At 41.1% G+C, this 12,962-nt stretch overlaps 1 protein-coding gene across 1 annotated transcript in view; it reads right to left on the bottom strand.

The window, feature by feature from the left end:
• Positions 1 to 5,374: 5,374 nt before the first annotated feature.
• Positions 5,375 to 12,962, bottom strand: part of CTTNBP2 (cortactin binding protein 2) — a 151,685-nt gene continuing 144,097 nt past the window's right edge. The window contains exons 20-23 of the mRNA XM_021699323.1: positions 12,386 to 12,449; positions 10,846 to 10,978; positions 9,660 to 9,758; positions 5,375 to 5,672 (exon numbers count right to left, since the gene is read on the bottom strand). Of these exons, the coding sequence (XP_021554998.1) occupies positions 5,475 to 5,672; positions 9,660 to 9,758; positions 10,846 to 10,978; positions 12,386 to 12,449 (494 nt within the window). The 3' untranslated portion in view covers positions 5,375 to 5,474. The remainder of the gene's footprint in view (positions 5,673 to 9,659; positions 9,759 to 10,845; positions 10,979 to 12,385; positions 12,450 to 12,962) is intronic.

The following is a 12,962-nucleotide window of genomic DNA, read 5'->3' on the forward strand; positions in this document are numbered from 1 at the left end:
TACCAGCTCACACCAGTCAGAATGGCTAAAATTAACAAGTCAGGAAACGACAGATGTTGGTGGGGATGCGGAGAAAGGGGAACCCTCCTACACTGTTGGTGGGAATGCAAGCTGGTGCAGCCACTCTGGAAAACAGTATGAAGGTTCCTCAAAAAGTTGAAAATAGAGCTACCATGTGATCCAGCAATTGCACTACTGGGTATTTACCCCAAAGATACAAAAGTAGGGATCCGAAAGGGTACGTGCACCTCGATGTTTATAGCAGGAATGTCCACAATAGCCAAACTGTGGAAAGAGTCAAGATGTCCATCGACAGATGAATGGTTAAAGAAGATGTGGTATATATATACAATGGAATATTATGCAGCAATCAAAAGGAATGAGATCTTGCCATTTGCAACAACGTGGATGGAACTGGAGGGTATTATGTTGAGCGAAATAAGTCAAACAGAGAAAGACATGTATCATATGATCTCACTGATATGAGGAATTCTTAATCTCAGGAAACAAACTGAGGGTTGCTGGAGTGAGGGGTGGGGTGGGAGGGATGGGGTGACTGGGTGATAGACACTAGGGAGGGTATGTGCTCTGGTAAGTGCTGTGAATTGTGCAAGACTGTTGACTCTCAGATCTGTACCTCTGAAACAAATAATGCAATCTATGTTAAGAAAAAAAAGAAGAAGAAGAAGAAGGTAGCAGGAGGGGAAGAATGAAGCGGGGGAAATCGGAGGGGTATACGAACCACGAGAGACGATGGACTCTGAAAAACAAACTGAGGGTTCTAGAGGGGAGGGGGGTGGGAGGATGGGTTAGCCTGGTGGTGGGTATTGAGGGGGGCACATTCTGCATGGAGCACTGGGTGTTATGCACAAACAATAAATCATGGAACACTACATCTAAAACTAATGATGTAATGTATGGGGATTAACATAAGAATAAAAAAAAATATATAAATGCCTGACATTAGCTTAGAACTCTCCAGTGACTTCTCATTGTGCCACAGATTCTTACCAGAGTCTACACCAGAATCCAACCTCTGCCACACCATCCCCTTCATCCCTTTTAGTTCTTCTCTTGGCCAAATGTGTTTCAAGCCTCAGGCTCCTTCCTGTTACTTCCTTAGGACAGTTGCCAGTTCTGTAATCCCTGGCTTCTACCTCCCTAGATCCCTTTCTTCCTTCATGTGTCAGTAAATGTTAGGTCCATGAAGACCTTTCCTTGAACTAGTCTGCCCTAAAGTAATCCTTCCTCCATGACCTTTCCCAAGTGTGCTCTGTCACATCATTCTACTGATTTCCTTTACAGAATACACAGAGTATCAAGTTATGTTGTTTCTTTATTTACTCACCATCTCACCCCAACAGGCTGTAAGCTCCAAGTTGAGCAGCATCCGACACATCCTAACACTTTATCCCTAATCCCTAGCACAGAATATTACTTGAATGAATGAATGAGGTCTGAAGCCACTCTGAACAAATGTAAACTTTTGAATTAGCTAAGGAGAAATATATTCTTGATTTTCTTGAAGTATAAGCCAAACCATTTTTATGGTATGGTGAGCTAATAACCCTTTTAAGGTATCAGACTATATGGGAACAACTAACAGGATTTCTGATTGTCTGTTGTGCTTTTCTTCCTGGGAATAAGGAAAAACTCTTAATATTTTTCCTCACTGAGGATACTGAAGCCTGGAGATATAAAGTGTCATCTTAGCTTTGTGGTCAGAATTTGAGGTCATGGCTCCTGATATTCAAGTGTTATCTTCACTATTAAAGCAGAATAATGTGTAACTGCGTATCTCTTCTCAATGTATTTCCATAGTCCCCTCTAATTAACACTCAACAGACATCTTAGTCTGCAACTAAACATATTTATAGTAAAAACCAAACTAACAAAGGATATCTGTTCACTGATTTACTTTTTTAATATTTGTGGGATGTTCTCTGAGAAAAATGATCTTGCAAAAGGGGTAGCATAGAATTCAGAAAGTATCACATAACTTCAGAGATTGACTTTGCTATAATGGGTCATAATTGTTCATAACAGGTGGCTAAGTCAGGTGATGGCTAGGGCTAGCCAACTGAACTTCAGTTATTATTAACTGAAAAGAAAAAATATTGCATTTTTGAAAATTCAACCTTGTCTCTCAAAATTGGCTACTTTTCGTAATCAGCTTTTGTGAAGTCTCCCCTTGTTTTCTCTTTTACATAAGCAACTGCAAAATAGATGTCTATTTTGTTTTTGTTTTTTTAAAAATCTTTTTAAAAAGATACTTTTAAAAAATATTTGAGAGAATGAGTGGTGCCTGGGTGGCTCAGTCGTTAAGCATCTGCCTTCGGCTCAGGTCATGATCCCAGGTCCTGGGATCAAGCCCTGCATCGGTCTTCCTGCTCAGCGGGAAAGCCTGCTTCTCCCTCTCCCACTCCCCCTGCTTGTGTTCCCTCTCTCGCTGTGTCTTTCTCTGTCAAATAAATAAATAAATCTTTTTTTTTTTAAATTTTTTTTATTCTTATGTTAATCCCTCCCCATACATTACATCATTAGTTTTAGGTGTAGTGTTCCATGATTCATTGTGCATAACACCGTGCTCCATGCAGAATGTGCCGTCCTCAATACCCACCACCAGGCTAACCCATCCTCCCACCCCCCCCCCTCCCCTCTAGAACCCTCAGTTTGTTTTTCAGAGTCCATCATCTCTCATGGTTCGTCTACCCCTCCGATTTCCCCCACTTCATTCTTCTCCTCCTACCTTTTTTTTTCTTAACATAGATTGCATTATTTGTTTCAGAGGTACAGATCTGAGAGTCAACAGTCTTGCGCAATTCACAGCGCTTACCAGAGCACATACCCTCCCCAGTGTCTATCACCCAGTCACCCCCTCCCTCCCACCCCACCCCCCACTCCAGCAACCCTGTTTCCTGCGATTAAGAATTCCTCATATCAGTGAGATCATATGATACATGTCTTTCTCTGACTTATTTCGCTCAACATAATACCCTCCAGTTCCATCCACGTTGTTGCAAATGGCAAGATCTCATTCCTTTTGATTGCTGCATAATATTCCATTCTATATATATACCACATCTTTATCCATTCATCTGTCGATGGACATCTTGACTCTTTCCACCGTTTGGCTATTGTGGACATTGCTGCTATAAACATCGGGGTGCATGTACCCTTTCGGATCCCTACTTTTGTATCTTTGGGGTAAATACCCAGTAGTGCAATTGCTGGATCATATGGTAGCTCTGTTTTCTAAATAAGTAAATCTTAAAAGAAAAAAAAAAGAGAGCATGAGATGGGGGAGGGTCAGATGGAGAAGCAGGCTCCCCACTGAGCAGGGAGCCCGATGCAGGGCTCAATCCTGGGACTCCAGGATCATGACCTGAGCTGAGGGCAGTTGCTTAGCCAACTGAGCCACCCAGGTGCCCTAGAGTAGTCTATTTTGGAGACAGACACCTTCAAGTTAACATAAGAAGAAAATGGAAATTGCTAATGTATTTTAATTTCCAATTACATGTCTCTCACTTGTTTCATACACTTGCAGCTCTATTATGAGCATCAGATTGTAAACCCTCAGTATTTGTGAATTGATTATACTTTGAAAAGATGTTGGAACGCCACACGGAGTTACAAGATGCCTTATTTGATGAAGAGGGAGAGAAGTAGGAACGCTTGCTTGTGTTACCTCATTTAATGCTCATGAACAACTTGCAGGTTGTCATGACCCTACTTTACTGCTGAGAAATGTGTATTAAAGAAATTAACTTGTCTTAGACCAGACAGCTAAGAAATGGCAGTGCTTAATTCAGCCCTAGGGCAATTTATCATCAAAGACCTTCTTACCCCAAGCCACCCCCACCACTAGGCTCCCTTATATTGTATTGACTTTGAAAGATTTTTGGCCATGACCTCATATCCCAGCCCGGCCCCATTCATGTTTACATCTATGTCATAGAAACAAAGGCGTCACAAAATGTTTTTACTTTGATAGACACTAGGACATACTGACATTTTCCATTCTACTTCTAAAAATTGCTAGTTGTGACTCACTAAATTGATATAATGATCCATTAGATCTCTACCTGTATTTTGAAAGACCCCCAATCTAAATGCCTTCTTTAGACATCTTGCAGTCTGCCGTCCAATTCTTCCCTGCTAGAAAGCTCTTCTCTGATTCATCCCTTGTGGCATAATCTTAAACACCCATTAAGATACTTGCAGATATTTTTCGTAAAGTTTAATATAGTATCAGTGTACATGTGTGTACTTCAGTGTAAATAACCATTCTGGCCAAGAGAGGGCTTATAATACTCTTAGACAAGTAAATCATTCTTGGTATAAAATCATACCTTTTGGGGGGTATTTATGAGAGAAATATATGTTTTGTTTACCAAACACCTAATTTTTAGAGCTTCACTTAAATGTTTTATTTAACACTTTCTAACAGGGGTGGGCCTTTCTGTGAACAGCTAGTGAAATACCAACAGGGAGAACACATAATTGAACACAAATCTCTGTTGCATGGATAAACTACTAAGAGCTATAAATAGAAACTACGGCAAAATTATTTCACTAATTCAATATTTTATTGATGTCAAAGCATTTTAACTTTGAGTTGTATATGTCATTTCATTAGTAATTTTTGAAGAAACACTTCCAGAAAATATCAACTTTTATCAATCAGTTGTGCTACTAGAATTAAATCGAAGAGGGAGTTAACTAAATTAATTTATTGAAGCATTTGCAGTTATATTCACTTAGGTACAAAACTTTTGTAAGAAAGATAACACTTTTATTGCATTATATAATTTCATATTTTCTGGAGTCATAATGCAAACTCTGATAAGCATAAATATACATAATGCAACCAATCAGCAATGTAACCATTAAAAGATTTAAAATGTAAAACTAGAATTTAACAGGCAAAATACTTAATATGGCTTTTAATGGAAAGTAACTGTTTAGAAATGATTTGTTATTGCCCCCATTCTAGTCATTCAAGTGAACATAAAGTTATCTCTATTTAAAAGCCAATGTTGTACATTTTATAACATGTACGCAATATGCTTCATGGACTTTCTTAAATATACAGATATATATAGATATAGATATACAGTACACTGACAGTTCTAATACCCCTGAACATGTTGATTAAAACTATTACAATATTTCTATTATAAAACTACTTGAAAAGTTGGCATCACCTCTTGGTATTGAAGTTCAATCCTACAGAATTGGAAAGAAAAAAAAAAAGCAACAAAATGTTGGTTATAAATACATTCTTTACAAAAAAATTGAATAGTGGTCCCGCACTCATACTTTATATTACAGTGAAAACATTGCCTTCATTTTAAGGTATTTACATCTTGTTGTCCTTGGTTTGTGTGTGAAATATATAGAAGTTGAGAGTGAGACTATTGTAGGCAGGCCTATTTGTTTAGTTTTCCTACTTGTTTGTTTTTGTGGAAGTTTCAAATCTCTTCTTTTGAGTTGTTGTTGATTTCTATTTGCCTTGTATTTCTGCTGCTGCTTTTGGTGTTCTGGGAACACTGGGTGACTTTACTTCTAGGAACAGGAAGAAAAGACTTAACTCTTGAAACACCCAACTCAGTCTTTGATGGACTGTTGCTGCATTCGGCCGGTTGATGGCTGCTGAGAGGACTGACCCCCTGTGAGAGGAGAGAGCAGAACAGGCCTGTCACGTCTGACCTGGTGGCCACCCGCTAACCGCCGTCCTCACCTCCTGCTCTGTGTCTCTGCACCAGCATGGAGGAGAGTCTCCCTGAACACGGTTCTCCTGCAAAACCAAACAGCAGACTATAGAGAGAAGAGGCTGAGTGATTAACTTCCTCCAGACCCACCACCTGATTTTCATTTAGGCCCTTCGTGGCCTCATAAGAGTCCGTGAATCAAATGTCACAGTCTGGCAGCTTCCTGAAGTCCTGGCCCCGAAAACATCACCAAACTGGATTAGTCAAAGCTACCGTCTCTGTAGGCAGCTCCTCAAATATCAACTCTCTCACTTTGGGTGAGTCACCTCACTTTTCTGCTTTCCTGGAAACCAGATATTAAATGCTCAGAAAGTATGTGTTGATGAACTAACTACAAGACTGGAGCACAGCTCTGGGTGTTTCTTCCAGAGCAGAAACCATCCGTGCTGTAACAGGGGCGCTTCCCTCCTGCACAGCCACAGAGCTGGACGGCTGACGTGATTTGTCCCCAGTCTCAGAGGGAGGACGCTGGGCCAGACCTCGGGCTCCCAACTTCCACTCAAGGTGTTTGCCCTTAGAGTGTCTAAAATTCTGCCAACCAACCAACGTGAAGGAAGGCTTCCTCTCTGAGCTGCTCCCCATGCCTCGTAAGCAGTTGATCCTGACTTTCTCTCCTTTAATACAACTAAACAGCAATGGAACCATTAAAAGATTTAAAATGTAAAACTAGAATTTAACAGGCAAAATAGTTAATGTGGCTTTTAAAGGAAAGTAACTGTGTGGATTCCCCCTGGCCTTTGAATTCTCCTGGGCATCTTCTTAAATCTGGAAAATGGGACTTAGGCCTGGGCCTAGTAAGACCAATCCCAACTTGTAATTTGTTCTAAAACACCAGGAAACTCAACACGTGAGGCACATTTAGAAGAAATGGCATATTTTGCTAAAGATAGCAGCTGGGTGATATATGGAATCTATGAGCGAGGGGAGGGAAATCTGTGTCAGGGCCCAGACAGAGAAAAGGTGATACATGGTCCGCCCCATCGTCTGCATCATGAAAGTGGGGGGCGGTGTGCATCATTACGGTCTGAGACAGGAAATGCTGACATGAAGTAACAAGAAGCTTCCCTTGCAGTTAAACATGTGCTTGGGGTGTGGGGGTGTGAGGGTGTAACAGGAGGCCTGTGGAGAGCTGCTGGGAGTCTAAGAACAGGGCCAGTGACTGCTACACAGAGTGTGCTTGGGCAGCTAAGCACAGGTTGGAGGTGTTTTCCCTAAGGCTAAGAGGTACAAGAGCCTGGGACTAGGAGAGTTCATGGTGTTTAATGCTTTCTGGGCTAGGACCCAAAAGTTCTATTCAACATATAAGGTTACTTATCAATGTTGTACATATTAAGCTCAAAGAAAACTACTAGTTTGTATAGAAAAGTGCTGCACCCAAATTAAGTTTTAAAGTAATATTGTTAAATTAGAGCAGTTCATTCAATATTGACTCACTGCTGGAAGCTAGGAGGATACTATAATCCCTGCTCTCTAGATGGGGAAGTTGGGGATGGGCTGGGGAGACAAGTAAAGGAAAACACTGTAGAGAAGATGGCGGTGAGATGGATCTTTGAGGAGGTAGAGGGCTGTGATAAGTGAACAGGGGAGAAAGGGTGCAGACAGACAGGAAGGTGTAGAGGATGGTGTAGAAATAGTGGATTACATGTAAGTTACATAAAGCTCTATCAACCCTCTAAAGATACATTTAGAAACAAAGGGGCTGGACAAAATAGAGGACCAGATCAAAGTCCAGGTGGCACCTCAAACCAATTACATCAGAACCTCGGGGTGGAGGAAGCAATCTGGGCACTGGGGTTTGAAAACAAATCCTCAAGTGGATTTCATTATGCAAAAATGAGAATTTTTGCTTTCGGGGGAGTCATTTGGTTTTCATGAGAAGAAAACCTATCCGTGTCTGTTGTATTAGTGATTTAAATATGTGCATTTGTTTTTAATTTAGAAGGCTAACCTGCCACCAGATTAATAAATCCCACTACATTCCCTTACTGTTGGAGCAGTAAAGAGTTCTGTTGTGATAAATGAGGATTGTCGAAAGTGATTTCAGCTAAGCCAGAGAGCTCTCACTTTAAAAGAATTACTTCCTGATAACAGAAGGAACCGGGCATCTAACCAAGAACTGCGAGCTGAGTTTATCAAAAGGATAGAAAAGAAATGAGCCTGCCAAGCTTTCAGAAGGCTGTCCAATGTGTTACTTTGCCCTCTGCTGGCAGGTTCTGAAAAAAACACCTCCTCTCCCTTGCAGGGTAGCCCCTCCACCTGTGTTCAGTGTGCGAAGGAGGAGCTGTTCTAATATCCACCTCAACTCAACCGCGTAAGAGCCCAGAGTGTAAAGGAGGACACATGTTTTTAAAGGTCTCTCTTAAGACCAAGCTGTCCTGAGTTGCCCTGAGCATATCCCACTTTCAGTACTATTTTTTGTGGACAGTACCTTATTGTAGCAACCAATAAGGTCCTGTGACAGAGAAATAGGGGTACAAAAACCTTGCCTCCATGAGGCATTTAAACAATGGCAGCTGGTCACGACCGGTAAACATTTTTATATAGGAAAGTGACTTGGCCCTTGGAGAAATAGGTTCACGGTTTTTCTTCCTGGTCTTGGCATGGACTGACTATTCTACAAGGAACCCTGAAGAGTGGTCCCGGAGGCCCAAGAAATGTGTTCAGGAGGGACAGCTCCTGACCAAAATGTCTTCCAGCCAGAATTCACAATTCTCCAAATTGTTTTTGCTGTGCTTTCTAAACAGTTCCCAACTGGGGAGAGGGTGGGGGAGGCAGACATGATAATAGCAAGCCAGAAAGGTCTTGTCTTGCTCTTCTTCACAGATCATCATGTTATGTATTTTTTATTTGGGACCTCAGCCTTGCCAATGCTTCCCCCCTTCTTCCCCCCAAAACCTACAGCTCACGTGTAACTAATTGGGACTGGAACCTCATGAAGCAGTGGGGCAGCAGAGGCTGTGGTGAGCAGATGATGAATAATTTAATAGTCTCACCATGCTCACTTTCTAATCCTTCTCTCTGCAAACCTCCCGACCCCCCAGGTCTTCGTCAGCCGCCACAGGAGGGGACAAGAACAGGATGTGAGCCACACTCCACGTGACGTGGTGAACAAACCACCTCTTACTAACGGCCTCTATGAAAAATCTGCCTTCTCACAAAATAACTACTGGGTAAGAAGTAGTTTTATTGTGTGTGTTCACCCAGGAGTACCATGCTGGGCCATCTCTGGGCTTTTATTAACCATAGTCCTCGCTCTGCCACTTACCATCCTGCCTTGTTTTCAAAGGAAAGCCTCTCACTGAAGCCAATGCGCATTATGGCAAGTTTAAAAAAAAAAAAAAGTCCTTTTTAGTTCAGTTTCTTAAGTTTTTTTATTTAATTGATAGAGCACAAGCCGGGGGAGCAGCAGGGAGAGGGAAAAGCAGACTCCTGATGCGGGGCTCCAGCCCAAGACCCTGGGATCATGTCCTGAGCCGAAGGCAGATGCTTAACTGACTGAGCCCCCCAGGTGCCCCCTAAAAAGGACTTTTTTTTTCAGGTGTGATAGATCTTTCTTTACATTATTTAGCCTGTTGCAATTCTAAAATGCAGGAAACCTTAAAGGTTCTCAAATGAATACATTTTAAAATAGAAGAACCAAGACAGAAGTCTCATTATATATACTTTTGACACACACAGTGCTTTCCTACATCATTCTTTTAAGCTATTATCTAAACAGTGATCTTTCTAACCCTGATTCACTACTGAACACTTACTTTTACTCTACTTCTCTTTTCACAGCTGTGGTTGAAAAAGAATTCTGTGATTCACACTGAAAGAAGATTCAGGAAGTCCATTCCACAGCAATCCTTTTTTGTCTCATTTTGCAGGGAAATGGGCACTCACCTTCGGTGACACTGGCATTCTTGGATTAACAGTTGCTGAAAAGGCAGGGTTGTTTCCTGAACTATCAAACCTCCTTAAATCATCCCTGGAATCAGCAATCTGGAAAAGAGACCATTTATCAAGTCATAGGTACACACTCAAGGCATAACTTAAATTCACTATAGAAAATCTGCATTTTCTATATGTGTTACCTTCTTCTCTGACCCTCAGGAGCTCTATGAACATACCCTCAAGGCCTATACTGTGCACAACAAAGACTCCAAGCCTTTAAGTGAAACTACCAGAAAACACATGAGAAACAGGTCCTCCTTCCTTAGAGATTATTTAAAAAAAAGTCAAAAGAAGGTGACCAGATGATGAGCCCTATAGAAAAAAAAAAAAAATCTATCCTGGCAAAATTATAGGATTTTAATCATTACCTATTTTTCCAGTGGGTAAGTATTTCAGCTCATTTCCAGCAAGGTTAAATCAGACTGTCAATTTGACTTTGTCCCGGAGATTTGGATTGTTCAGATGTAAGAGTTAAGAGTCTTTTGGTGGAACCTCACATTATAACTACCTTCTTATCCTCCCTTTCAAGTAAAAGGCCTTTATCAAGGAAGTCTGGTTCAATTTGCTGCAGCTAAAAGAGTGCCAAAACAAGTTGAACTTGAAGCTGTTGACACTGCCTTTGAGATTTTGGGTCACTGATTTCTATATATGGATCTCAATTTTCACGGCTTAAAAGGTTATGACTATATGCATTACAGAGGCCAAATTTTCTTGTAAGGAAGGTTGTGGCTTTTCCTCTGTCTATAACACGAGTCTGCTGTGATGCTCTCTTATTGATAGGTGACTTGTATACCAACATTAGAAAAACAAAAAGGAAGAAAAGCCTAGGGAAACAGTGATGCCTGAATGCCTTGGGTGTGATTTGTACTAATGCAATCAACATGCAATTTTAACCTCAGGTCTTTCAGAGGAGTTTTGAAAAGCGAGCTGTACTGAATAGAACTCCTTTTTATATAAAAGATAGTTTGGAAGAAAGGGCTTTTCTAAGCAAGGTAAAGAGGATTTGATTTGGAGCATTAACCATACTATTCAATCAGGAATTTCTTTCAGGGAATGGGTGTTATGATGTGGCTCTAAAGAATCTCTTTCCTGTCGGGGGAGCCAATCCATGTCCTCCCCGCTTTGTACTGCTTACCTTGCTTATATCAGATTCAGATTTGCTGGAGCACATACTCTGAAGTTCCTTGACAAGGTCTGCTTCATCATCTGAACCCAGAGACAGTCTTTGTTCCAAATTCAATGTCAATGATAAATCGTTCTCTAAAGACCTAATACAAAGTTCAGAAAAGAGTTTTTCAAAGTGGGAACCACAACCCAGTTTTGGGGAGTTGGGATGGGGTAGCAAAAGTTTCTAAAAGAGTCTGAAATGTCACTTGATGGCACAGTTTGGCAACTCCCACTCAAAATTTTATTCACGGAGAAATCTACTTGGTTTAGAACATTGCAGTCCTTTTTTCTTCCCTTTCTCCAAGCCTAGATGAAACTTAAGACATGAAATACTGGGGAAGCAGAGGGACAGTTTGATACCCTGGAACAACTATAAATTTCAAACTTGGCTCTACCACTTACTAGCAACATGGCCACAGGTCATATTTTCTTTTTTTCACTTCCCTTAACACTTCAGTTTCTGGGTTATCTACATGATAGAGTTACTGGGGAAATTACATAGGCTGCTGTATATAATGGATTCAGCAGTGTGCCTGGCAGAAAGGCGCATGTGTTATGGTTTCCTTTATCCATCTTCTCTCTCTTTACAATTCCCCCGTCTGTAATTCTGTGAACTTGGTTCTAAATGTTACCTGTCAAGTGACAGGACACACAATTTATTGAGTTACAATGGAGAGCTATTTACACGCTGCCCAAACATTTCCATGATTAACCAAATCATCTTTTGTACCTCAAAATTTGTAAGCTAAAATAATTCCCTAGGAGCAACATAAGAAAAAGTGATCATTTTAAAACATCAGTCATCTAAAGCCTGTTTATCTTGTCTTTATGTCAAAAGCATTAATGATCAAGTTTGATAAAAAAGCCATTAATACTTCTAACCTTTTCAACAAACTACAAGCAAAAAAGGCTTTATGTTAAGTTATATTGAGCTTAAAGAACATGTTTTTTAGTTTTCATGTGAAGGTGAGAATATGCCATCCCAAAATGTGTCACTTTGGCTGGTCGGTTATTTTGATCTGAAGTCAATCAAGACCCTGCTGACTCAAGGAAAACTTACCTAAAAGAATTTAGAATTTAGAAAGAGCTACTACCAGAGCTAAGGTTTTTATCTGAAATACCCCTGTCTGGCGGGGCAAGCATCTACTTTTATCCTGTGATTCACCCCCTTCCCCTCAAAGTCCCAGGCCCCTATACCATTCCTTAGCTGAGGATGACAATATAACCCTCAACTGCCTGATGTGGCCCTGAGTCTCCTATCTTTGGGGCTCCCAGACATAGGAAATTAAATTCATTTTTCTCCTGGTAATGTGTCTTATATCAATTTGATCATTAGACCAAAGAACCTACAAGAGAAAATTTTCCTACCATTACACATTCATTCATTAGATTTCAGTTTAATACTAGCATTTGAATGACCTCTATTTTTTAAAAATATATTAATAGCATTATAGATGTACAAATAATGAAAACATGTATTGTTTGCTGCAAGTTAAAGGGAAACTTACTTTTGTTTTGACAGAGAGGCATTCCTGTTATAATTCAGCTGAGATACAGCTTTAATTTTGATACCTGTTTAAAGAAAAATGTAATCATTTTCAATAGAATCAGTCATTGTCCCTGTGCATCTTGAACTCTGTATTTAAAAGAAACAGACTATGGGGGCGCCTGGGTGGCTCAGTCGTTAAGCATCGGCCTTTGGCTCAGGTCACGGTCCCAGGGTCCTGGGATCGAGCCCCGCATCGAGCCCCGCATCGAGCCCCGCATCGAGCTCCGCATCGGGCTCCCTGCTCTGCGGGAAGCCTGTTTCTCCCTCTCCCTCTCCCCCTGCTTGTGTTCCCTCTCTCGCTGTCTCTCTGTCAAATAAATAAATAAAATCTTAAAAAAAAAAAGAATCATCTGGCTTCTTATTAAAAATACAGATTCCTGGGGGCGCCTGGGTGGCTCAGTCGTTAAGCATCGGCCTTCGGCTCAGGTCGCGGTCCCAGGGTCCTGGGATCGAGCCCCGCATTGGGCTCCCTGCTAGGCAGGAAGACTGCTTCTCCCTCTCCCACTCCCCCTGCTTGTGTTCCCTCTCTCGCTGTG

The sequence above is a fragment of the Neomonachus schauinslandi genome, chromosome 12 (assembly GCF_002201575.2).
Source record: "Neomonachus schauinslandi chromosome 12, ASM220157v2, whole genome shotgun sequence".
Taxonomy (NCBI): domain Eukaryota; kingdom Metazoa; phylum Chordata; class Mammalia; order Carnivora; family Phocidae; genus Neomonachus; species Neomonachus schauinslandi.